A 27815-nucleotide genomic window follows, 5' to 3' on the forward strand; every position below is an offset into this window, starting at 1 on the left:
TGCGCACAGCGGCGCCCCATTACGCCAGTGAAATGCAACTAGACAGTGTTGAGCTTGCTGTGTGTGTTTATTCTCGATTTGGCATATGTGCATCGCACTGAAGGCGAGAGAGTGTGTTTCTCTCACCGGTGTCTGCTTTCAGTGACACTTCCTCACGAAGGGGATCGTCGTTTAAGCTATAGTCTATGCTTGAAGCACAGCTGGTACCACAGGGTGTGTAATGTCACATAGGAGTTTCGATTATTTTTGTATCTTTTTCCAGACACAGAAAAAACAACCCCATCGGCTCATTGTCCTGTGCCTCGCCTAACTTTGGACGGTCCGTATCGGGCTCTCTTTATCCTGGTCAGTGTCGCTTGCACTTGGAGGCTGACTTTTTGGGTTGGATATGGGTGAAATCTGCTCAAGGCGCGGGTAATGACACATATAAAAGGATGACGGACAAGGAAGCTTTAAAGGGACTCTTCTCTCTGTCAATTGCATGGTGTTGTCTGATCTCAGTTTCTGGAGAGGTATGTGTCTGCTTTTTCTTTCATTATCACTGCGTTTCTGTTTGCGAACGGCTATTCATTTACAACAGAAAGGTAAACACAGGTGACCCATAGATAACCTAACCAAATTCCTTACGATTTACAGTCATTAAAATGTGTAGGCAATAGACTTCGCGTAGTTTATTGGTTATGCGTGGCCAATTTACACTACGCAAATGGCAATATCGATGCTGTGCGTGGCAATTTCCTGTGTGCCAGTAAACCCGAATTCCGAGGTTAAACATATTCACCTGAATTTTCACCTGAATATCCTATTAGACCTACTGCTGCAATGCATCATTATTAAGCTTTTATTTTCATTCCAATGATTGTATCGTGCGCTGTAGGCTACTTTTGATTTTCACTAAGGTATTAGATCCCAAGAAAACTTGAGCGCCAGCAATAGCCTACCTACCCTTATCCGTTTGTTTCATTGCCCGTTGAAGGAACTACTTTGGACAGACCATTATTCTCAGCAATTGAACTTGGCTTGTTTTTAACATAAGGCTGTATAGGCCAACCCTAGTATAAATATATATACAGTAATCGTCAAAAGTTTGGACACGCCTACTAATTTAAGGGTTTTTCTTTATTATTTTACTATTTTCTACAGTGTAGAATAATAGTGAAGACATCAAACCTATGAAATAACACATATGGAATCATGTAGTAACCAAAAAAGTGTTAAACAAAGTAGGCACCCTTTGCTTTGATGACAGCTTCATGAGGAATGCTTTTCCAATAGTCTTGAAGGATATCCCACATATACTGAGCACTTGTTTCCCTTTTTTCCTTCACTCTGCCATCCAACTCATCCCAACCATCTCAATTGGCTTGAGGTCGGGTGATTGTGGAGGCCAGGTCATCTGATGCAGCACCATCACTCTCCTTGACGTTGAGACTGGTGTTTTGCGGGTACTATTGAATGAAGCTGCCAGTTGAGGACATGTGTGGCATCTGTTTCTCAAACTAGATATTCTAATGTACTTGTCCTCTTGCTCAGTCTACACTATAATTCTGACCAATTTGATGTAAAAAACAAGGACATTTCAAAGTGACCAAACTTTTGAACGGAAGAGTACTTTAATTTGTTTAACAGTTTTTTGGTTACTACATGATTCCATATGTGTTATTTAATAGTTTTGATGTCTTCACTATTATTCTACAATGTAGAAAATAGTACAAATAAAGAAAAACCCTTGAATGTGTAGGTGTGTCCAAAATTTTGACTGGTACTGTATATATAAATAAATGATTAACATTCAGTCTATTTATGAAGGCTGACTGTGTCCTATATGCGCAAAGTTATGGCGCCTATCAATTAATAAAGAAAACGATAGCCTGTACATTTCGCTGAATAGGACCCCATTTTTTTTGTCATCTGCAGGCGATTAGATTTGATAGTGAGAGATCTTTTTGTCAAACCGCACCATCCGTTGCACAAGTCAAAGTCAGTAGGGAGTGATCTACATTCGCGTGATCAACACTGAGTTGGCTGATACCCCATTTCATGGGTGCACAATCCATAGGTTAGGCTGTACAGTGCATATAGCAGTGCATTCGGAATTTATTCAGACCACTTGACTTTTTCCAAATTTTGTTACATTCCAGCCTTATTCTAAAATGCATTAATTGTTTTTTTCCCTCATCAATTACACATAATGCCCCATAATGACAAAGCAAAAACTGTTTTTAATAAAATTGTGCAAATGTATAAATAAATGAAATATCACATTTACACAAGTTTTCAGACCCTTAACTCAGTACTTTGTTGATGCACCTTTGGCAGTGATTACAGCCCCGAGTCTTCTTGGGTATGAAGCTACAAGCGTAGCACAACTGTATTTAGGGAGTTTCTCCCATTCTTCTCTGCAGATCCTCTTAAGCTCTGTCATGTTGGATGGGGAGCGTCGCTGCACAGCTATTTTCAGGTCTCTCCAGAGATGTTCGATCAGGTTCAAGTCCGTCTCTGGCTGGGCCACTCAAGGACGTTCAGAGACTTATCCCGAAGCTACTCCTGCGTTGTCTTGGCTGTGTGTTTAGGGTCGTTGTCCTGTTGGAAGGTGAACCTTCGCCCCGTTCTGAGGTCCTGAGTGCTCTGGAGCAGGTTTTCATCAAGGATCTCTCTATACTTTGCTCCGTTCATCTTTCCCTCAACCCTGACCAGTCTCTCTGCCGCTGAAAAACATCCCCACAGCATGACGCTGCAACCACCATGCTTCACCGTAGTGATGCTCCCAGGTTTCCTCCAGACGTGACGCTTGGCATTCATGCCAAAGAGTTCATTCTTGTTTTCATTAGACTAGAGAATCTTGTTTCTCATGGTCTGAGAGTCCTGTAGGTGCCTTTTGGCAAACTCCAAGCGGGCTGTCATGTGCCTTTTACTGGGGAGTGGCTTCCGTCTGGCCACTCTACCATAAAGGCCTGATTGATCCAGTGCTGCAGGGATGGTTGTCCTTCAGGAAAGTTCTCCCATCTCCACAGAGGGACTCTGGAGCTCTGTCAGTGACCATTGGGTTTTTGGTCACCTCCCTGACCAAAGCCATTCTGGGGTATTGTGTGTAGATTGATGAGGAACATTTTTTATTTAATCCATTTAAGAATAAGGCTGTAATGTAACAAATGTGGAAAAAGTAAAGGGATCTGAATATTTTCCGAATGCATTGTAGGTATGCCCCCAATGCAATTCTGAATTCAAATACATCCACAGTGTGATTACAACATATATATTTTTTAACATTCCTACCTTGTTTATCATTATCTTGTCCAATTGTTGCATGATTACGCTATTTGTATCAGTTTGCATCAGTTTCAATGGGTGACTTTAATTTGAAGCCGAACCCGCTGATTCCACCATTGATGCTCACGCTAATGCTCACAACACACTGGTGAGTTATCTCGTGCATTTTACAGTCTGAGGTGTGCAAGAGTGAGCCACCAATAAAAGTTTAAACAATGGAGCAAATGCATCCAATGATATCTTCATACTCACTTGCAAATAGCAATTGATGTACGTAGCCAATGACATTCCTTGAGAGCAACGTTACATTTTTGTAAGGTATGGTTACAAGCTATACATCAAGTGATAACAAAAGCACAAACAATGGAGTAAAATACGACAATTGTAGACTAGTAATTGCTTGCTCTTTATGGATAAGTCTTATGAATAAGTCTTAAATGAATAAGCCTCATGAATATTACATACTATAAATGCTTTACAAATGATTATAGGTTATAAATGCTTATGAACTGTATGCATGTTTATAGATGTTTAGAAATAATGAAATAGATATATATGTATAATGTGTATAGGCTACTATTTCTAAATAGTTTATTCATTCTTATTAATATTATTATAAAGTGTTACCCAATAGGCTAGGGAACTACATACAGCCCCTTGTCCCTTTCCCCAAAGAATATTGCTCAAAGCTCTTTTTTTTCTGGTGAGCTGTGTCTCATTATAAATTTGTGCTTTAGATGTCTGCAAGAGGCACGTTTTGCTTCAGGCATTACCCCAGCTGCCCCCGTCTCCATTAGATTGACAGATGCAATTATTAGAGTTCAACTGACTAATGTGCAGACTATGCTATACCGAAAGTAGACCTAGTCCCAGACATTACGTCACCGCGTGCTGTTTCCCATGCGTGACAGTATTGATTTCAGTGGCCTCGGTTGTGATAATGGTGCCTTAAAGTAGCACCCCTTAACTTAACCCCGCAATCATTTTATTGCGTTCTGCATATACATTCTAAACTATGCCTCCTGTTCCCAGCCTCAGTGGTGACGAAGTCATTGAAAATATAGCAGAAGAGAAGAGAGATAAACATGGTTAACACAATATTAAAATGATTTTCACTGATCCACAGAATAGCATGATAGAGTAACACCATATGGCTACAAGTAGGCTACAATACAATATAATACAACAGTGAGAGAGAGATAATAAGTTGTTGGGTATGAAAGCTACAAGCAATACTACTTACAGGACATAAGGGGCTACTTATGATCAAGCATCCATAACCTAATGTGGGAAACTTGCTCTAAGTGGCATAGGCCTGAAGCTTCTTTTTCTGTTGTCTTGTTTTTTGCAGGTCATCTCTCAAGACACCTACCTAAATACTCTGCAGAGTGCAGGTAGACACCGCTTTTCCTGTTCCTCTTATTTCTAATAGGTCTTGATTTCATCCATCCATCATTGTGATTCTTCCAAATCATCTAAGGACATGGATAAACGACTAAGCAGCATTAAATGAATCGCTTAAATGTACAATACTTAGTGGGATGATGTGGGGTGTGGATGTGAGATGGCTGTGTGTTGTTTCAGCAAAATGTCACGAATTCAGATTAAAAGTTTGAAAAAGCCCTCTATCAAAAATGCCCCCTTCCTCTGCTAAAGCCGTTATTAGCGAGTCCTTTGTCACTGCTCATAATCAGATGGTGATTCTGATTGGGCCCCTGAAGGATGGGACGATAGTTAGGCAACGTTCAACATCTCTTGCTCTCGCTCTCTTTAACCTCATTTCAAAAACGTATTATCCACAATCAAAAGACACATAACCAACTTTGGTATTAGCACCAAACAGCTTTGAAAATGCAAGATGCTTTTTCCTAGAATAAAAAAAAGAGTTCTCCTTTTTGACGGTTAGGGATTCATCCAAGCTGGATCCCTGCAGCTAAGAAATAGGCAAAATCACACAGTGCTCAGTATTGCTGAGTAGATGAAGGGAATACTTGATCTCTCGTTCAGCTTGTAATGTGATATGAATTTTAGCATGTACATGGAAATGGATGGTTATCAGATGAAATAGTTGGGATGATAGATACAACATTTCATCTCATATACCAATTAGTCTTTGAACCATCACCACACCCTCCATGCCCAGGCAGGTCCAGTCCTTTGGATCCCTCGGGCGCGATGCTAATATCTTATCCAACCCTACCAACCCCCCCTTTACCCATCCCACGCCTTAGACTCCTAGTTCATGCTCAGACAGAATGAGATTCCTACCAGATTGCCTCATGTTCAGGCTTTCACTTATGGAAATGCGAGTGGCCCTGATTTAAACAAGGCCCTGCTTTTAGAGCCCTGACATCATCTCTGATAAAGACTCACACTTTCCATCAACCAGACACTGTATGTCTGGTTCTTGTCTTCGCTGAAGTTACTGTTATGTTATGGGGTCTCAACGGGAGTTCCAGTCTGGGTCTTATAGATGGTTGTCTCCATTTGTGGCTCAACTATAGACACCCATCAGGGATAGAATGTGAGCTATGCTAAGAGACTTTAGAGCTTATTAAATCTAGGATGGACAGTGGAACATTTTTATGACACCCACATGCATACTCAGTTTCTTGCTTTCAATGCATGCATTCATATACTCACTCAGTTCCTCCTCTGCATGGGAACTGAGGTTATCCATACACATACACATTCGATACAGCACGTCTGCTTTCACGTGCTGGTGATCTTTTCATTTGTCTTTGGGGTTTTGTGTGTTTGTGTTTGTGTCTGCAGCGTAAGCTTGTCCATGTGTGTGTTTGAATCTGTGTGTGAGCGTGTGTCTGTTTGTGTGGCGCGTGCGTGTGTGTGTGTTTAAGGATCAGTGTGTTCCGGTAACCTTTCCTAATAACCTTTCTGCGTCTGGCACCCTCTCACTGTGTGAACTCTATCAAATATGTATCTCCTATCAATATGCCAGGCAGGGAAGCTGGATGAGGTGGAATCATTGTGAGATTGAGACATGTGCTGAGAAGAAACACCATCACAGATAGTGGTGACTTAGGATCAGCTTAGTACATAAAAACATCTCACACATCTCAGTGTCTCAAAACCATATTTACTTTCTAAAATATTCAATGCCTTAGGGAATGGCAAATTGAAAAATGAGAACACAGTTTAGTTGAAGAGGAAAGAAAAGCACACCCTCTGAGAGGATAAGACGTTTTGGCTTTGCTTTCTGGGGAGTCATTTAGACTGGGAGTTGGGACAAATAACTGTCAAACACACTTGGTATTATTCAATGGTACCTGCCATGATGTTGACAGCATAGCAGGGCTTAGAAGACAAACTGTCTCCCGGGTGGCGCAGTGGTTAAGGGCGCTGTACTGCAGCGCCAGCTGTGCCACCAGAGACTCTGGGTTCGTGCCCAGGCTCTGTCGTAACCGGCTGCGACCGGGAGGTCCGTGGGGAGAAGCACAATTGGCCTAGCGTCGTCCGGGTTAGGAAGGGCTTGGCCGGTAGGGATGTCCTTGTCTCATTGCGCACCAGCGACTCCTGTGGCGGGCCGGGCGGAGTGGGCGCTAACCAAGGTTGCCAGGTGCACAGTGTTTCCTCCGACACATTGGTGCGGCTGGCTTCCGGGTTGGATGCGCGCTGTGTTAAGAAGCAGTGCGGCTTGGCTTGGTTGGGTTGTGTATCGGAGGACGCATGACTTTCAACCTTCGTCTCTCCCGAGCCCGTATGGGAGTTGTAGCGATGAGACAAGATAGTAGCTACTAAAACAATTGGATACCACGAAATTGGGGAGAAAAAGGGGTACAATAAAAAATTTAAAAAAAGACAAACTGCGCCTGAGACAGGTGCAGACAGCCCAGTACAGCCCACTACATCACTGGGATCAAGCTCCCTGCCATCTAGGACGTCTATATTAGGCTGTGTAAGAGGAAGGCTCTACACAACACCCACTCACATACAATCATCATATATGTTGCTGCCACTCTGTTTATCTTATATATTGATGCCTAGTCACCTTAACCCCTGTACTGTACATATCTACCTCTATCGATCCAGTGTCTTTGCACATTGTAGGTATGGTACCTGAACTGACCCTGTATATATTATGCTTACTGTGTGTTATTGTGTTCTTATTAGTTTTCATTTAAAAAAAATATATATTGTGTGTTTTTGTTCTACCTTGTAATTTTTTGTATTACTTTGTTATTAATTACTGCATTGTTGGGGTTAATACATTTCACTGTACTTGTGACATTAAAAAAAACTTGAAACTTGACTCTTCCAGCACTCATTGACCCCAACAAATCTCTCATTCGACCTCTGTGATCCATCTTGACAAAGACAGACTCCAACCCTTTGGCACTGCTGACATCTGAAAGGATTGGATAGGTGTAAGAAAAATGCACATTCAAAACTATTCTATCTGGTTTCTCTATCTAGTCTATCAAAGAGCAAAGTTATTATTACCGTATTTCTCATACAGATGTCGAATCTTAATTTAAGCCAGTTTTCTACAGCAGGAAAATAATCCTGCAGCAACAGGAAATGTGGATTATAATTGATGGATATTTTTTATAGGGGTTGATACATTTTTCGTAAGGGAAAATCAAGTCTGAAATTACAAACTTCAGAAGACTTTTTAAACCTCGAATACAGTACACATTTTAAATGTTCTGTTTCCTGCATGCAGGAATGTTCTTCTGCAACATGGTTATAAAATTAAGATCCTACATCTGTACCTAGCCAATCCTTTCAGATCTACATAAAGTGACCAGGATTTGGGGCAAGAGGTCAATCTGGAATTGAGCACAGTATTCCTCTTTCAAGATGTCTTCTCTCTCAGGCATCAATCTGTGGATACCCTCTCCAGTCTTGTCTCTCACTGCTGGTATTTGGTATTTGGTATTTTATTAGGATCCCCATTAGCTTTTGCGAAAGCAGCAGCTACTCTTCCTTGGGTCCACACAAAACATGAAACATGACATAATACGGGACATTAATAGACAAGAACATCTCAAGGACAGAACTACATCAATTTAAAAAGGCACATGTAGTCTACATATCAATACATACACACAAACTATCTAGGTCAAATAGAGGAGAGGCTTTGTGCCGTGAGGTGTTGCTTTGTCTTGTTTTTTGAAACCAGATTTGCTGTTAATTTGAGCAACATGAGATGGAACGGAGTTCCGGGCAATAATGCCTCTATATAATATTGTGCGCTTTCTTGAATTTGTTCTGGATTTGGGGACTGTGAAAAGACCCCTGATGGCATGTCTGGTGGGGTAAGTGTGTGTGTCAGAGCTGTGTGTCAATTGACTATGCAAACCATTTGAGATTTTCAACACATGAATATTTCTAATAAAAATAAGAAGTGATGCAGTCAGTTTCTCATCAACTCTTAGCCAAGAGAGACTGGCATGCATAGTATTTATATGAGCCCTCTGATTACAATGAAGAGCAAGACATGCCGCTCTGTTCCTGGCCAACTGCAGTTTAACTAGGTCTTTCATTGTATGAACTGCTAACACCAAAACCAGCATATTCTGCTGGCTTTCGGTTGTAGCTTTCACTACACAGCAGCGGGAGTTGGTTGGTCTTAACTAAGTCACTAAGCCTGTGCGAACGCAAACCGGCAGTCACTCAAACAAACACAGACAGGGGTTAGACCACACGCTGGGTGGATGTAGATTTGCGAGCGATCGCTCACAGGTGTGAATGTTTACCCAACGACAACTGAAAGTACTTGCTGCCCCTAATCCACTGGTTTAGAGAGTTCAAGAGGAGGAGTTTAGTTACGTGATGAGGGTGTCTTCCTTCCCTGGCTGGACCCCATTGCCCATATCCACTTCCCTCCACTCTCCTCAGGGTTTAACACCTGGCTCCAGAGGGATGTTAGCGCGACTCTCCTTCATATCATTTACAGTACGCACACACCATGGCCTGAGGTACTGCCATATCAGTTACATATCACAGGAAGCATGGACCTAAAGGTGAATATTAGCTGCTACTAAAGATGGATTATTAGGCAGTTCCGCCCATACATAGCCACTTGAAAAGGGACTGATAATTAGTCAACGTAACAACCAAGGCAAATGGAGACATTTGCCATAACTGCAGGCAACAGAGATTATGGAGTGTGTTTCCCTTTTTATTATGGAGTGTGGTGCCATCTATAGATTATTACTTATGTCTAGGCATTCATTCTGAGTGGTTCAATTTAGGGTTAAGGATGGGGTTCAAACAGAAAACTAAAATGACAAATCGAGTTCCTAGCACTGGGATTAAACACGCGGTGCTCAGAGCCGTGGAAAGGACCTCAAACAGAAAACTAAAATGACAAAACGAGTTCCTAGCACTGGGATTAAACACGCCATGCTCAGAGCCGTGGAAAGGAACTCAAATTAAATTAGAGATATATTTTTTCTGGATTTGCTTTAACTGATTTATTCAATAAATTGTCTCCATTTTTTTGCATGTATTACCAGATGTTGATCCATTGGAAATACATGGGTTTATGGACCAGGTCCAGGGCTCACCCTGGCTCTGGTTGTCATTAAACCACAGACCCTCCCCTCTTTAAAACTCAATCTGTGGACCAGATGAATGTATGCTTGTGTTTAATGTCCCACCCCTATTTAATGTGATGGGTCAGCTTCATAGGTGGTCCCAGAGGCTCTTTAGCCTGTATATATCAGTTTGTAAAACTGAGCCCCTGAGCTCAGGTTTCCCATCACAATCCCAGGTGACATCTTCACAAAGGCAATTGGAGGATAAAGCTGCAGCACTTGTAGACCCAGTCGAATGATTCTGGAATTAAAAAGGCCTGAATATTCAGAGGATTGCATTGCAGTGAGTTTCAGTTTCCCAGTAAGCTTTGTAGGAACTCATGGCTAGTGCACTGGATTCTCAAGACAAGCATCCACCCCTCTTGAGGAATTGTCATCCACTCCAAAGTGGTATACAGTGTCTATGCTCTGATCAAACTATCCTTTCAACAGCATTGAGAAAATAATCATGAAGGATTTTAATGTTTAATATAATTTTAAGACTTGTATGCCTAGGGTGCCATTCAAGGACAATTCCTAAGCGATACAGACACACAAGCATACACAGACACAGATGGGTTGTAGTAAGGGCTCAGGTTTTCAGGTTGTCTGAAGGTAGCCCGCCACACTCTGTGAATCAGCAAAGCAGACCTACACAAATACTCTGGCCCCTGCACTGCAGCACTGGGCTGTCAGTCTGACCAGTCAGGTGACTCACTTCTATACTTCTGAGGATCGGAAACAAAAGAGAGAGACAAAGGAGAGGACATCTTTTTAAACCTTGCATGGCTTAATTTTAAAACTCAGCTTTACCCCCCCCCCCCCCACTTCGTCTCACAAAAATAATTATTGCTATACTGTGTTAACTAAGAAGATCATCCATTGATAAACCCATAGTATTGTATCTGAATGTGACTCTGTCTCCCTAGCTCCTCTGTCCTGTTCAGAGGGCTTCACTGAGCTGGGTTACTACAATGGCTCCGTGTCTCAGACTGACTCTGGTTCGCCCTGCTTAAAGTGGACAGAGTTCCCAGACTACGTCCTGCAGTACCCGAGCCGGGGGCTGGGCGACCACAGCTACTGCCGCAACCCAGACCGTGAATCCAACCCCTGGTGCTTCTTCCGCCAGAGCTCTGGAGCCATCGGCTGGGCCTACTGCGACTGCCACCAGGGTGAGGATTTACCGACTAATACTTACTTCAAGAGAATCAATACTGCTGGGTAACTACCTGGAACCAGATGATTTATAGTGGTGTATGAATTCCAAAGTGACCAAAAAGTAATCGCTAGGTATCTTTGTACTTTTGCAGTGTTTTTGGGGTGATCATATTGCTCTGGCAGGAGATCTATGTCTCTATCTGTCTTGGCAACCTATGTGCCTGTCTGTCTATGTCTGTCTATGTCTGTCTATGTCTGTCTATGTCTATCTGTGTTTCTTGCCTGTATGGTTTTTGTTTCTCAATCTGTCTACGCCACAATATATCCTGTCTGTCTTCCAGTCTATCAGTAAGCTCCTCCCACTGTGTTTTCCACCTCTCCATCAGGCAGCTGATATTGTTCTCTCTGTGACTCCCGCCCCCCAATGGGAGTGTGTCTCTGCCTGTCCATTAGACAACCGTTTTTACTGGCCCGTCAGAACCTTGCTTGTATGTAATGCCAGAGGCAATACCCCCGTTTTGAAATCTGTTTAGCTACATCTGTATTTGCTGTCATTATCAGTCTGTCTCTGTCTAGCTCTCCCAAGCTTTCTCTTCCAAACAGTTAACCTTTATCAGTTAACGTGTATGTGTGTGAATGCATGTGTGCCCATGTGTGTTTTTCTCGGGTGTGTGCCTGCCAGGTTGAAATATGTAAGTGTTCTATGCAATTATCCTGAGATAATCACACCTGTTGGATTTATGATTAACGAGGTAGCAATCTGTCTGTCTGTCTGTTTCTGATGGGTGCGAGAGAGAGATGTTCCACCTGTCATTTCAAATGATTTCACAATCTCTGATGATGTACCATACCTTAATGCCCTCTCTTCTCTCTCCTCTCCCCTCTCCCTCCTCTCCAGGAGCTGCCAGGTTGGTAGGTGGGTCCTCCCCTCAGAGCGGGCGTCTGGAGGTATACCTAAATGGCCAGTGGGGGGCTGTATGTGATACACACTGGACCGACCGCGATGCCAGTGTGATCTGCAAACAGCTTGGACTGGGGTGAGAGCTACTGAGATTATTGTTTAGCTGTGTGTGTGGGTGTGTATGTCAAATCATCCTCTCCACTCCTGACTGTCCATCTACCTTTCTCTCTCCGTCCATCCTGTCTTTCCGTCTGCAGTGAGATCGGCACAGCCCTCCAGCACTCCTATTTCGGGCCCGGCTCTGGACTCTTCCACTATGAACGCCTTGGCTGCCGTGGCAACGAAAACTCTCTGCTGGACTGCAGGAGTCGGAAGTTTGTCACTAGCGACTGTAACCATGGCAACGAAGCGGGGGTGGTGTGCGCTGCACCTGAAGGTGAGGGTGTTGGAGATTTCAAAACTCCTTGGGTATAAATAGTGCAGATTTATCACAAGTGCTACACATATAAATATAGTACATACTATATTGCTAGGCATATTACACATGTAGAGGTACTAAAGCAGCAGAGCCACTTCCCCTTTAGTTGAGTTAGACAGGGACAGAGAGAGACTGTTCCCTCTTTCTTAGAGCTCCAGTGTTCTTCTCCCACCTCAGTCAGAGCTGCGTGGGCCAGAGGGTGAGATTCATGGCTAAGATTCTCTGGCCCAATACTCATCTCCAAAACACAAACACTGCAAATCTAGAACAAGAGCAGTTTATTCTGAGCAGCACAGCCAAGAGGGAGCTGATGTTGCCTGCCTAGTCATTCACATAGCTTTTAGAGCTCTCTGAGCCTGCCAGTACGCTCTCGCGGCTTATGCAGCACTTGTGTCAGAGAGTCCCAAAGGGGCAGAGGGAACAACAACAGTGGTGTGTTAGAATGAGGGTATAGAAGGGAGTGCCCAGAGGAGTAGAGGGTATATACATTGAGTGTACAAAACGTTAAGAACATCTTCCTAATATTAAGTTGCACCCCTGTTTGCCCTTAGAACAGCCTCAATTCAGAACAGCCTCAATTCGTCAGGACTCTACAAGGTGTCGAAAGTGTTCCACATTGATGCTGGCTCATGTTGACTCCAGTGCTTCCCACAGTTGTGTCAAGTTGGCTGGATGTCCTTCGGGTGGTGGACCATTCTTGATACACACAGGAAACTGTTGAGCGTGAAAAACCCAGCAGCATTGCACTTCATGACACAAACCGGTGCGCCTGGTACCTACTACCGTACCCCATTCAAAGGCACTTAAATCTTTTGTCTTGTCCATTTACCCTCTGAATAGTACAGATACACAATCCATGTCTCAATTGTCTCAAGGCTTAAAAAGCCTTCTTTAACTTGTCTCCTCCCCTTCATCTACACTGATTGAAGTGGATTTAACAAGTGACAGCTTTCACCTGGATTCACCTGGTCAGTTGGTCATGGAAAGAGCATGTTTTGTACACTCAGTATATTTAGTGCGGTGCAGGGAATTATTCAGTCTGAAACATTAGGAGGAGAAAGTTATCTGAGAGTCCTGAGGCCCTGCCAGGGAGGTGGGAGGGGTCCCACAGGGCACACATGCACCCCTCTTCTGACCCCCCTACTCCAAACAACCCCCACCTCCTTAACTTCTCTGCCAGGGCAGCTCACATATTCAGATTGCATAACTCATCTATCCCTCTTTCCTTCTCCCTGCATCCCTCACATACTTGTACTTGCTGTAGTTTCTAATGACTTGCCGGAGCTTTGAACCAAACTCTAGGGTCAGGGGTCATTGCACTCCAACAGTTCTGTGGTTTGGATTGCTTTATTTATCATGGCACTGGGCAAGAAGTTATTTACATTTGCATTCATCAAGGAGACCAAGAGATCCATAAGTCGATAACTGAGAAGAACAGTTGTTTCTATTGTAACATGATGCCAACATGAGCCACCGCATTTAACTACGGTAAGGTGACTGGGAACATGGACGAGTACTAACAGACCAGCTATGACCTCCATACAGTGCCTTTAGAAAGTATTCACACCCCTTGACTTTTTCCACATTTTGTTATGTTACAGCCTGAATTTAAAATGGATTACATTGAGATTTTGTGTCACTGGCCTTTATACAATACCCCATAATATCAAAGTGGGAATATGTTTTTAGAAATGTTTACAAATTAATAAAAAATGAAAAGCTGAAATGTCTTGAGTCAATAAGTATTCAAGTCCTTTGTTATGGCAAGCCTAAATACGTTCAGGAGTAAAAACGTGCTTAACAAGTCACATAATAAGTTGCATGGACTCACTGTGTGCAATAATAGTGTTAACATGATTTTTTAATGACTACCTCATCTCTGTACCCCACACATACAATTATCTATAGGTCCCTCAGTCGAGCAGTGAATGTCAAACACAGATTCAACCACAAACACCAGGAAGATTTTGAAATGCCTCTCAAAGAAGGGCACCTATTGGTAGATGGGTAAAATAAAAAAGCAGACATTGAATATCCCTTTGAAAATGGTGAAGTTATTAATTACACTTTGGATGGTGTATCAATACACACAGTCACTACAAAGATACAGGTGTCCTTCCTAACTTAGTTGCCAGAGAGGAAGGAAACCGCTCAGGGATTTCACCATGAGGCCAATGGTGACTTTAAAACAGTTACAGAGCTTAATGGCTGTGATAGGAGAAAACTGAGGATGGATCAAGAATATTGTAGTTACTCCACAATACTAGCCTAAATGACAGAGTGAAAAGAAGAAAGCTTGTACAGAATAAAATATTTGAAAACATGGATCCCGTTTGCATTTAGGCTCTAAAGTAAAACTGCAAAAAATGTGGTTCATAAATGTACTTTATGTCCTGAATACAAAGCGTTATGTTTGGGGAAAATCTAACACAACACATCACTGAGTACCACTCCATATTTTCAAGCATGGTGGTGACTGCATCATGTTATGGGTATGCTTGTCATCGGCAAGGGATTTTTTTTAGGATATAAATTAATGGAATAGGCCTCCCGAGCAGTACAGTGGTCTAAGGCACTGCTTCGCAGTGTTCGGGCGTCACTACAGCCTGGGATTTGATCCCACTCATGACCGTGAGTCCCATAGGGTGGCGCACAATTGGCACAGCATCGCCCGGGTTAGGGGAGGGTTTGGTCGAGGGGCTTTACTTGGTTTATCGTGCTCTAGTGACTTGTGGTGGGCCGGGCACCTGCAGGCTGACTGTGGCCGTCAGTTGAACAGTGTTTCCCCCGACACATTGGTGCAGCTAGCTTCCGAGTTGTGTTAAGAAGCGCGGCTTGGCGGGTCATGTTTCGGGAAGACGCATGACTTGACCTTCGCCTCTCCCGATCCCGTTGAGGAGTTGCAGCGATGAGACGAGATCATAATCACGAATTTGGGAAGAAAACGGGAAAAAAATTACAACAACAATCTAAAATCATAATAATGGAATAGAGGTAAGCACAGGCAAAATCCTAGAGGAAAACCTGGCTCAGTTTGCTTTCCAACAGACACTGAGAGACAAATTCACCTTTCAGCAGGACAATAACCTTAAACACAAGGCCAAACACTGGAGTTGCATACCAAGTCGAAATTGAATGTTGATGAGTGGCCTAGATACAGTTTTGACTTAAATTGTCTTGAAAATCTATGCCATTACGTGAAAATGGCTGTAGCAAGGATCAACAACTAACTTGACAGAGCTTGAAGACTTTTTTAAAGAATAATGTGCAAATATTGTACAATTCAGGTGTGCAAAGCTCTTAGAGAATTAACCAGAAAGACTCACAGCTGTAATCGGTGCCAAATGTGATTCTAACATGTATTGACTCAGGGGGTTTTGTAATCAAGATATATCAATGTTTTATATTTCATATTATTATTATTTTTTTGTGTGCAAATGTTCGAATTTCGATTCCACTTTGATATTACAAAGAATTTTATGTAGCTCATTGACAAAAAAATGACAATGAAATCCATTTGAATTCCACCTTGTAACACAACAAAATGTGGAAAAAGTTGAAGGGTGTGAATACTTTCAGAATGCACTGTAAAGTCAATCAAAGAGGCAAAAAGACATTATAGCGACACAGTGGAGTCGTAATTAAATGGCTCAGATGCGAGACGCATATGGCAGGGACTTCAGATAATCACTGATTATAAAGAGAAAACCAGCCACGTCAGTGACACCGACACCTCACTCCCAGACAAACTTAACACATTCTTTGCCTGCTTTGAGGAACACAACACAGAAACGCCATTGCTTCAAGATGTCCACCATTGTTCATGTACCCAAGCAAGCTAAGGTCACTGAACTAAATGACTATCGCCCCGTAGCACACACCTCTGTTATCATTAAGTACTTTGAGAGGCTTGTCAAGGACCATTTCACCTCCACCTTTCCTGACACGCTAGACCCACTCCAATTTGCATACCGCCCCAAAAGATCCACGGCCAACACAATCGCTGTTGCACTTCAAACCGCCCTATCCCACCTGGAAAATAAGCACAATGGAGCTGATCGTGGACTACAGGAGACAGAAGAGGGAAAACACCCCCATCCACATCGACAGGGCCTTAGTGGAGAATGTTTAAAGCTTCAAGTTCCTAGGCGTGCACTTCACTGAGGACCTGAAATGGTCCCACCACACCGACACCGTGGTGAAGAAGGCGAAACAGCCCCTCTACAACCTAAGGCGGTTAAAGAATTTCAGCATGGCCCCTAAGACCCTCAGAAACTTTTACAGCACCATTGAGAGCATTCTGTCGGGCTGCATCACGGCCTGGTAGGGCAACTTCGTCGCCCTAACCACATGGCTTGCCAGAGGGTGGTGCGGTCAGCCCAACACAACACCAGGGGCAAGCTGCCTGCCCTTCAGGGCATTACAGCAGTGTAAAAGGAAGGTGAAGATGATCATCAAGGACCTCAGCCAGCCGAGCTAAGGTCTGTTCACTCTGCTATCATCGATTGTAGTGACGGTACAGGTGCATCAAAAGCGGGACAAAGACACTGAAAAACAGCTTCTATCTCCAGGCCATCAGACAGTTAGCCAGTTACCTGCCCGGTACTCTGCCCTGCACCTTGAGACTATTTCCCCATGTATATCGTGTTATTGAACACTAGTCACCTCATATTCTGTTTATAGTCTACTAACTGTGCATGTATATACTGTATTATTGACATAGCTCATCCTAATATACCTACTACTGTACATGCCATTTCTTTCCAAATTATATTATTTCTATACACACCGCGTATTCATATTTTGGATTCTGTCCCATGCTCACTCTAATATATCTACTCTGGATTGATAATTGGACTTGTTCTGTCACTTCTTGATTTCTTGTTTAGATGTTTTGATTATTTGTGTATTTGTATTGTATTTGCAAGATATTTTACTGCACTGTTAGAGCCAGTAACACAAGACATTCTACTGCACTGTTGGAGCCAGTAACACAAGACATTCTACTGCACTGTTACAGCCAGTAACACAAGACATTCTACTGCACTGTTACAGCCAGTAACACAAGACATTCTACTGCACTGTTACAGCCAGTAACACAAGACATTCTACTGTAATGTTAGAGCCAGTAACACAAGACATTCTACTGCACTGTTGGAGCCAGTAACACAAGACATTCTACTGCACTGTTACAGCCAGTAACACAAGACATTCTACTGCACTGTTACAGCCAGTAACACAAGACATTCTACTGCACTGTTACAGCCAGTAACACAAGACATTCTACTGTAATGTTAGAGCCAGTAACACAAGACATTCTACTGTAATGTTAGAGCCAGTAACACAAGACATTCTACTGTAATGTTAGAGCCAGTAACACAAGACATTCTACTGTAATGTTAGAGCCAGTAACACAAGACATTCTACTGCACTGTTGGAGCCAGTAACACAAGACATTCTACTGCACTGTTACAGCCAGTAACACAAGACATTCTACTGTAATGTTAGAGCCAGTAACACAAGACATTCTACTGTAATGTTAGAGCCAGTAACACAAGACATTCTACTGTAATGTTAGAGCCAGTAACACAAGACATTCTACTGTAATGTTAGAGCCAGTAACACAAGACATTCTACTGTAATGTTAGAGCCAGTAACACAAGACATTCTACTGTAATGTTAGAGCCAGTAACACAAGACATTCTACTGTAATGTTAGAGCCAGTAACACAAGACATTCTACTGCACTGTTAGAGCCAGTAACACAAGACATTCTACTGTAATGTTAGAGCCAGTAACACAAGACATTCTACTGCACTGTTAGAGCCAGTAACACAAGACATTCTACTGCACTGTTACAGCCAGTAACACAAGACATTCTACTGCACTGTTGGAGCCAGTAACACAAGACATTCTACTGCACTGTTAGAGCCAGTAACACAAGACATTCTACTGCACTGTTAGAGCCAGTAACACAAGACATTCTACTGCACTGTTGGAGCCAGTAACACAAGACATTCTACTGCACTGTTAGAGCCAGTAACACAAGACATTCTACTGCACTGTTAGAGCCAGTAACACAAGACATTCTACTGCACTGTTACAGCCAGTAACACAAGACATTCTACTGCACTGTTACAGCCAGTAACACAAGACATTCTACTGCACTGTTAGAGCCAGTAACACAAGACATTCTACTGCACTGTTAGAGCCAGTAACACAAGACATTCTACTGCACTGTTACAGCCAGTAACACAAGACATTCTACTGCACTGTTAGAGCCAGTAACACAAGACATTCTACTGCACTGTTAGAGCCAGTAACACAAGACATTCTACTGCACTGTTACAGCCAGTAACACAAGACATTCTACTGTAATGTTAGAGCCAGTAACACAAGACATTCTACTGTAATGTTAGAGCCAGTAACACAAGACATTCTACTGTAATGTTGGAGCCAGTAACACAAGACATTCTACTGTAATGTTAGAGCCAGTAACACAAGACATTCTACTGCACTGTTAGAGCCAGTAACACAAGACATTCTACTGTAATGTTAGAGCCAGTAACACAAGACATTCTACTGTAATGTTAGAGCCAGTAACACAAGACATTCTACTGTAATGTTAGAGCCAGTAACACAAGACATTCTACTGTAATGTTAGAGCCAGTAACACAAGACATTCTACTGTAATGTTGGAGCCAGTAACACAAGACATTCTACTGTAATGTTAGAGCCAGTAACACAAGACATTCTACTGCACTGTTAGAGCCAGTAACACAAGACATTCTACTGCACTGTTAGAGCCAGTAACACAAGACATTCTACTGTAATGTTAGAGCCAGTAACACAAGACATTCTACTGTAATGTTAGAGCCAGTAACACAAGACATTCTACTGTAATGTTAGAGCCAGTAACACAAGACATTCTACTGTAATGTTAGAGCCAGTAACACAAGACATTCTACTGTAATGTTAGAGCCAGTAACACAAGACATTCTACTGTAATGTTAGAGCCAGTAACACAAGACATTCTACTGCACTGTTAGAGCCAGTAACACAAGACATTCTACTGTAATGTTAGAGCCAGTAACACAAGACATTCTACTGTAATGTTAGAGCCAGTAACACAAGACATTCTACTGTAATGTTAGAGCCAGTAACACAAGACATTCTACTGTAATGTTAGAGCCAGTAACACAAGACATTCTACTGTAATGTTGGAGCCAGTAACACAAGACATTCTACTGCACTGTTGGAGCCAGTAACACAAGACATTCTACTGCACTGTTGGAGCCAGTAACACAAGACATTCTACTGCACTGTTGGAGCCAGTAACACAATACATTCTACTGCACTGTTGGAGCCAGTAACACAAGACATTCTACTGCACTGTTGGAGCCAGTAACACAATACATTCTACTGCACTGTTGGAGCCAGTAACACCATACATTCTACTGTGCTGTTGGAGCCAGTAACACCATACATTATACTGTGCTGTTGGAGCCAGTATCACAAGACATTCTACTGCACTGTTGGAGCTAGAAACCCAAGAATTTACCTTCACCTGCTATAACACCTGCAAATCTGTGAACGTGAGTAATGTGACCAGTAAACCTGGACTTTATTTGATTTCTGCTGTATTTTTCAGGCAATGGCGCCCCCTTGAGGTTGGTAGGTGGCCTGGAGGACTTTGAGGGTCGTGTGGAGGTGTACCATGATGGGAGGTGGGGCACCATCTGTGATGACCAGTGGGATGACATCGATGCGGAAGTTGTCTGTCGGCAGTTGGGCCTTGGGTGAGCAGCACAGGCATGCCAATGGCTAGTTGCTTGGAGGATGGTGCTTGACATGCAGCATATGGGTTTTGAATGTGATTCCCTCCACTAAATGTCATCTAGTACATATGTAGGTAAAACTAGAGGTTAAACCCTATCAGTGGTAGCAAACAGCAATGGTTCCCAGGCTTAAAGTTACCCACCAACCAAAGCTCTCTGCTCTCCACAGAGATGGATGCACTCCTGCTAGGATAGCCTTTTTACACTGCTACATTCCCACTGAGTGAACTATATCAATATAGATGAACGGAAGGCATGCATTTTTGATGGCCTACAGTGTTTTGGGTTGTTGCTCTGCTGGAGGAGAGGAGCCAGTTGATCCACATTATTCAGACGTCATCGCCACTCTTAGCAGGTCACCTGGCTTCTGACGAATAAGGGCCTGCAAAGCAAGCCACTGGGGAATTCTCTCTGCTCAGACACACACGCACGCACGCACGCACACACGCACACACACACACTCTCACACACACACACACACACACACACACACACACACACACACACACACACACACACACACACACACACACACACACACACACACACACACACACACACGCACACAATGATTGTCTTACAGTACAAAGAGATTTCAGATCATGAATCATACATCTCTCCATAACTATATTTGGTGTGTGTGAGTGTTTTTTGTGTTGTGTATATGTCTTTCTCTGCTGTGTAAGTGCATGTGTGTGTGCTCTGTACAGTATGTGTAAGGCCTGTTTACTTAGTGGGAATGCATTTTATATGTGCACATCAGGATGACCCTTGAGTGGTTGCCATATATTGTTTACATGTCCATATATGGTCATTGTGTATGTCTGTGTGTGTGTGTCCACTCAGGGGGGTACCAAAAGCGTGGACGTGGGCCCACTTTGGTCAGGGCTCTGGACCCATCTTCCTTGACAGGTTGCAGTGTACAGGCAACGAGCTTTCCCTGGAGGAGTGTCCCCACAACAACTGGCAACAACACAACTGTGACCACATGGAGGATGCTGGCGTGTCCTGTAACCCATATACAGGTCAGGAGTCAGGACAGGAACGCTTTGTGAACATACACATATTTGTATGGAAAACACATACACACTGTCTCATGCACACACCGTGTTGCAGATGGTGTGGTACGGCTGGTGGGGTCTGACAGTCCCTGGGAAGGTCGTCTGGAGGTGTACCACTCTGGGGACTGGGGTACGGTGTGTGACGACAACTGGACTGAGCACCATGCACAAGTGGTCTGTAGACAGCTGGGCTTCAGGTCGGTCTACAGGGGTCCTTTTATGTTCAAATACAATGTACTGGGAAAGTAAATTAGGTTTAACTGTAGTAATATTGTAGTGATACTGCAGTAATGGAGTGTTTGGTCCAGCAGAGGGCGGTCAGAGGTGGCGTCAGACGGGCTGTACGGGGAGGGCACAGGGCTAATCCTGCTGGATGAGGTGCAGTGTAAGGGCTCAGAGGGCACCCTGCTGTCCTGCGGGCACGCCGAGTGGGGACGCCACGACTGCTCCCACAGCGAGGACGTAGGGGTGCGCTGTGAGAGGGGAGGTGAAACCAACGAGGTGCCAGGGCTGCCACAGATCACAGGTAGGCCTCACTGTACTCGCTGTACCCTCAAAGACCTCAAATCAGAATTGCTATCAACATATCTCAGTTAGATGTCTATCTTATCTGGTGAATTTTGCAAAGAAAAGTCTAATTCAATATTGTTATTATGGTAATACAGTGGGGCAAAAAAGTATTTAGTCAGCCAGCAATTGTGCAAGTTCTCCCACTTAAAAAGATGAGATAGGCCTGTAATTTTCACCATAGGTACACTTCAACTATGACAGAAAAAAATCCAGAAAATCACATTGTAGAATTTTTTATGAATTTACGAATAATACTTTGTTATATACCCTTTGTTGGCAATGACAGAGGTCAAACGTTTTCTGTAAGTCTTCACAAGGTTTTCACACACTGTTGCTGGTATTTTGGCCCATTCCTCCATGCAGATCTCCTCTAGAGCAGTGATGTTTTGGGGCTGTTGCTGGGCAACACAGACTTTCAACTCCCTCCAAAGATTTTCTATGGGGTTGAGATCTGGAGACTGGCTAGACCACTCCAGGACCTTGAAATGCTTCTTACGACTCCACTCCTTCGTTGTGTGGCTGTGTTTGGGATCATTGTCATGCTGAAAGACCCAGCCACGTTTCATCTTCAATGCCCTAGCTGATGGAAGGAGGTTTTCATTCAAAATCTCACGATACATGGCCCCATTCATTCTTTCCTTTACACGGATCAGTCGTCCTGGTCCCTTTGCAGAAAAACAGCCCCAAAGCATGATGTTTCCACCCCCGTGCTTCAAAGTAGGTATGGTGTTCTTTGGATGCAACTCAGCATTCTTTGTCCTCCAAACACGACGAGTTGAGTTTTTACCAAAAAGTTATATTTTGGTTTCATCTGACCATATGACATTCTCCCAATCTTCTTCTGGATCATCCAAATGCTCTCTAGCAAACTTCAGACGGGCCTGTACATGTACTGGCTTAAGCAGGGGGACACATCTGGCACTGCAGGATTTGAGTCCCTGGCAGCGTAGTGTGTTACTGATGGTAGGCTTTGTTACTTTGGTCCCAGCTCTCTGCAGGTCATTCACTAGGTGGGTTCTGGGATTTTTGCTCACCGTTCTTGTGATCATTTTGACCCCACGGGGTGAGATCTTGCGTGGAGCCTCAGATCGAGGGAGATTATCAGTGGTCTTGTATGTCTTCCATTTCCTAATAATTGCTCCCACAGTTGATTTCTTCAAACCAAGCTGCTTACCTATTGCAGATTCAGTCTTCCCAGCCTGGTGCAGGTCTACAATTCTGTTTCTGGTGTCTTTTGACAGCTCTTTGGTCTTGGCCATAGTGGAGTTTGGAGTGTGACTGTTTGAGGTTGTGGACAGGTGTCTTTTATACTGATAACAAGTTCAAACAGGTGCCATTAATACAGGTAACGAGTGGAGGACAGAGGAGCCTCTTAAAGAAGAAGTTACAGGTCTGTGAAAGCCAGAAATCTTGCTTGTTTGTAGGTGACCAAATACTTATTTTCCACCATAATTTGCAAATAAATTCATAAAAAATCCTACAATGTGATTTTCTGGATTTTTTCCCCTCATTTTGTCTGTCATAGTTGAAGTGTACCTATGATGCAAATTACAGGCCTCTCTCTTCTTTTTAAGTGGGAGAACTTGCACAATTGGTGGCTGACTAAATACTTTTTTGCCCCACTGTATATTGTGGTTTATTGTGTTTCTCTGTTCTGGCCTCAGGCCCTCTGGTGCGACTGGTTGCTGGAGAGAGCCGGAAGGAAGGGCGTGTGGAAGTGTTTCTGAATGGCCAATGGGGGAGCGTGTGCGATGACGGTTGGAATGACATCAACGCTGCAGTGGTCTGCAGGCAGCTGGGATTTATGTAAATATGGATTCTCTCTCTCATGTTTGCCATTGTATCATATATCCTTTCCCTTATTTGCAGAATACATCATATCTCACTGCCAAGTATGTGGTTTCCTTTAACTGCCATTCAGGAGACAGGGCCACTTTGGAATATTGAGCTTCAACTTCCCTGTGTCTCTTCTTCAGTGGGGTGTCCAAGGCTCGCTCCATGGCCTATTTTGGAGAAGGCCAGGGCCTTATCCACCTGGACAATGTTAGGTGCACAGGGGCTGAGACGTCCCTGGGGGAGTGTCCGGCCGAGGGAGAAGATGCCCATGACTGCCGGCATAGTGAGGATGCAGGGGTCATCTGTGACTACGTCCCCGAACCGGTGGGGGACGGCGCCATAATAACGCAGACCTGTGGCATGAGGCCAAACACACAGCGACGCAGGAGGAGGATTATTGGTGGGGACAAGTCAATCAGGTACGCTGGTGGAAAAAGTACCCAAATGGTCATACTTGAGTAAAAGTAAAGATACCTCAATAACTCAAGTAAAAGTGAGTCACCCAGTAAAATACTACTTGAGTTCAAGTAAAAAACTATTTGGTTTTAAATATACTTAAGTATCAAAAGTAAATGTAATTGCTTAAATATACTTAAGTATCAAAAGTAAAAGTAAAAGTATAAATCGTTTCAAATTCATTATATTAAGTAAATCAGATGGCACTATTTTCATGTTTTTTACATTTACGGATAGCCAGGGCCACACAGAGCCAGTAAGGATGATCAGGGATGTTCTCTTGATAAGTCTGTGAATTGGACCATGCTCCTATCCTGCTAAACATTCAAAATGTAACGAGTACTTTTGGGTGTCAGGTAAAATTGATGTAGTAAAAAGTACATTATTTTCTTTAGAATGTAGTGGAGTAAAAGTTGAAGTAGTCAAAAATATAAATAGTAAAGTACACACACACACACACACACACACACACACACACACACATACACACACACACACACACACACACACACACACACACACACACACACACACACATACACACACACACACACATACAGATTCTCAGCTGTTCTATTACCGTATGACTGCATAGATATATGCAAACACATACACAAGTCAAATCATAACATCAAATCAACCATGATCTATTTCTGCTAATGTTCTCTCTCCTCCCCTGGGTGTGGTAGAGGGGACTGGCCTTGGCAGGCATCTCTGTGGCTCAAGTCCCAGTCCAAAGGGAACCATCCACTGTGTGGAGCCACGCTCATCAACTCCTGCTGGGTCCTGACTGCTGCACACTGCTTCAAGAGGTGGGCCACATAGACATCTAGTGCCCAATGATGGAATTGCAGTGACCACATTATAAAAAATGACGAGTGCTGCATACAGTAATGTAGTAATGTGGCATAAACATATGTACATTTGATCAAATACTTGATCTATGTCAATCATTTTATCAAATATTATTAATAAGAGATTGATGTCATGCCACTTATAAGTGATACTTGTATTTGAGTCACTGCCTTGATCATTTAAATTCAAATGTATTTTTCTTGGCAGGAGATAATCAAGTCTTCTTTTCTGCTTGGCTTAACCTCCTCAGACCTTAATTCCCTCTCTTACCTTTTCTTTTTTTCCTCGCTCTGTTTTCTCCCTCTTTCCTAGGTTTGGCAGGGACCCATCTCGCTACGTGCTGCGACTGGGTGACTACCACACGGAGGAGAGGGATGACTTTGAGCGCAGCCTGTCCCCAGAGCTCATCGTCATCCACAGGAAGTACCACAGCCAGGGCTCGGAGTATGATATCGCCCTACTCAGGCTGAAAGGCACAGAGGGCAACTGTGTGGCCTTCAACCCTCATACCAACTCAGCCTGCCTCCCTGCGCCTGGCAACAAGTGGGGCAAGAGGCCTGCCGCCTGTGTCATCACAGGGTGGGGCATCACAGGTACTGACCATAAGCCTCTCTGTTACGGAGAGTTCCCTGTGTGTTTACATTGGAATCAGCCATTTGATCTGTTCTTTGCTTAATATTTATATGACAGAACATTTCCATTTATTTTGGCCGCCTCACTCTTATCTCTCTGTTCATCACTCACTTTCTCATTCTCTCTCTCTTTCTCAGACTCTGAGTACTCCCGTACTCTGCTGCAGGCCTGGGTTCCCCTGCTGCCCACCTGGAAGTGTAAAAAGCGATACGGCAAGCGCTACACCAGCCGCATGCTGTGTGCGGGCAGCCTTTCGGACAGTCGGCGCGTGGACAGTTGCCAGGGTGACAGTGGTGGTCCCCTAGTATGTCAGGGGGAGGGTGGGCGCTGGGTGCTGACGGGGATCATCTCCTGGGGTCATGGCTGTGGTGACCCCTCCTTCCCCGGGGTGTACACGCGGGTCAGCAGGTTCCTGCGCTGGATTGACCAGGTCACCAACAACCCACCGAAAATCTGATGCTGCCACCAGTGTTACAGCCAGTGTTATCACATGAATTTGGGGTTGAGGGGGAGGTGGGGAGATTAAAGGAGCAGTGGCCCGGTTAGGGTTACCACACCCTAGTATCTGCTCCTGGTCTCACCCACATCCAGCAGAGTGCTTTTAAGTCCCTTTTTTTGCCTACACTTGGAGAAGCCTGTAAATGGCATTGAGCATTCTTGATTATGTGGAATTACCACTTTAACGAGAGCATTTAATGCACCACAAAGCCAGACTGCATAGGTGAATGACATTGCACTATAATGCATGCCATACTATCACCCTGCAACACCTGTGAATGGCCAATTAATGGTGCCATTGGGAGTAAGTCTAGTCAGGAGCGTTAGGTGGAATATCTTTAAGTACAAGATTGTATATGTAAAGTACAAACAGACATGTGGCTTTTAAATGAATATGGTTTCATGAACATTCCAGTTGTTCATGCATTTTAACTTATACCTACACTAATGTGCTCCACTCTTGATTGAAACAATTGGTCAAATTAGTCAGTGTACAGGTCGCTGGTTTAGACCATAGGAGAGGCATGAGTGGGCCTTTACGAGGCTCTGTACACGTGGCAATGATGACATGGCTACTCACAATGACTTAAATGAGGTCCTGCCTGTTTGCCTGCCTACCCACAGTATCTATCTGTCTACCACTTTTTCTTAGAAGCTGCACATCCCTACTATCAGTGTTATGTGAAGCCAGTCCTGGGACAGATCCACTATCTTTGTTTATCCACTCTTTGTACTGTAAGACAATCATTGTGTGTGTGTGTGTGTGTGTGTGTGTGTGTGTGTGTGTGTGTGTGTGTGTGTGTGTGTGTGTGTGTGTGTGTGTGTGTGTGTGTGTGTGTGTGTGTGAGAACGTTTCTGTGTGAGTGTATGTGTGTGTTTGCGTGCGTGCGTGTGTGCACTGTCAATTAATGGTTCATACAGCATCTCAATTCAGGCCTTAGACCATATCTTTGTGTTTTTGTCTCAAGTTGCAGTGCAATTGCCAAATGATCAATGCAATCTTCTCATCATTCTTATAATTTATTGACACACATGAACACATCGTACAGACTTACAAAGCCTACACAGTGCTGACGTTGCATTTGTTCTATGTTTTACCTGGTCACATTCCACTCTGCTACTGAATAGATGTCTAGAAATATAACCACACATGCTCAATACCCCTAAGCTTCATGTGGTAATTACTAATGCAAACTTCTAAACTATCTGGCTGTTTAGAAGAACCTCTGGTTTAGTACTCTAATCTATCCCGATAGTAAATAGATCTAACTACTTCCTAATACCACCTGTACACTTGATGGAATGTTCTTTTACAATTTAACATCCATATATTATTTCGTTTTATGGGGCTTTCAGTCACATGACTGCATGTTTTCGATTGTCACTGAACAGCATAACTAATTATTTTGTGATATGACATCTGTGATTTGCTTTTGCACATGCATTTTGACACATAATTTCACCTGGATTCACCTGGTAATTCTATGTCGTGGAAAGAACGTGTTGTTAATGTTTTGTAAATTCCCTTTTCTAATGTGCCATCATTGAAAATAAATATTAGACAGTATGCCAAAGTAAAAGCAGTAAATCTTCAGACTCATATCTTGCAAGTACTCTGTATATAGTACCTTGAATGTGAACGTGTATGTACTGTATAATGTGTTTTTGAGAGGTGTCATTAAATATCTGCATCACACTTGTGTTTCATAACTATTATGTG

The 27815-nt window shown here is 43.3% G+C and overlaps 1 protein-coding gene across 1 annotated transcript; it reads left to right on the forward strand.

Moving 5' to 3' along the window:
- Positions 1 to 27791, forward strand: si:ch211-51a6.2 (neurotrypsin). The gene is made up of 14 exons (XM_031823479.1): positions 1 to 512; positions 4622 to 4664; positions 10742 to 10984; positions 11869 to 12007; positions 12129 to 12307; positions 20000 to 20147; positions 21033 to 21211; positions 21303 to 21444; positions 21559 to 21773; positions 23482 to 23623; positions 23794 to 24072; positions 24799 to 24921; positions 25277 to 25557; positions 25735 to 27791. The coding sequence occupies exons 1-14, from the start codon at positions 435 to 437 to the stop codon at positions 26052 to 26054; spliced, it is 2511 nt and encodes an 836-aa protein (XP_031679339.1). The 5' UTR covers positions 1 to 434; the 3' UTR covers positions 26055 to 27791.
- The last annotated feature ends 24 nt before the right edge of the window (positions 27792 to 27815 follow it).

The sequence above is a fragment of the Oncorhynchus kisutch genome, linkage group LG4, assembly GCF_002021735.2.
Source record: "Oncorhynchus kisutch isolate 150728-3 linkage group LG4, Okis_V2, whole genome shotgun sequence".
Classification (NCBI taxonomy): Eukaryota; Metazoa; Chordata; class Actinopteri; order Salmoniformes; family Salmonidae; genus Oncorhynchus; species Oncorhynchus kisutch.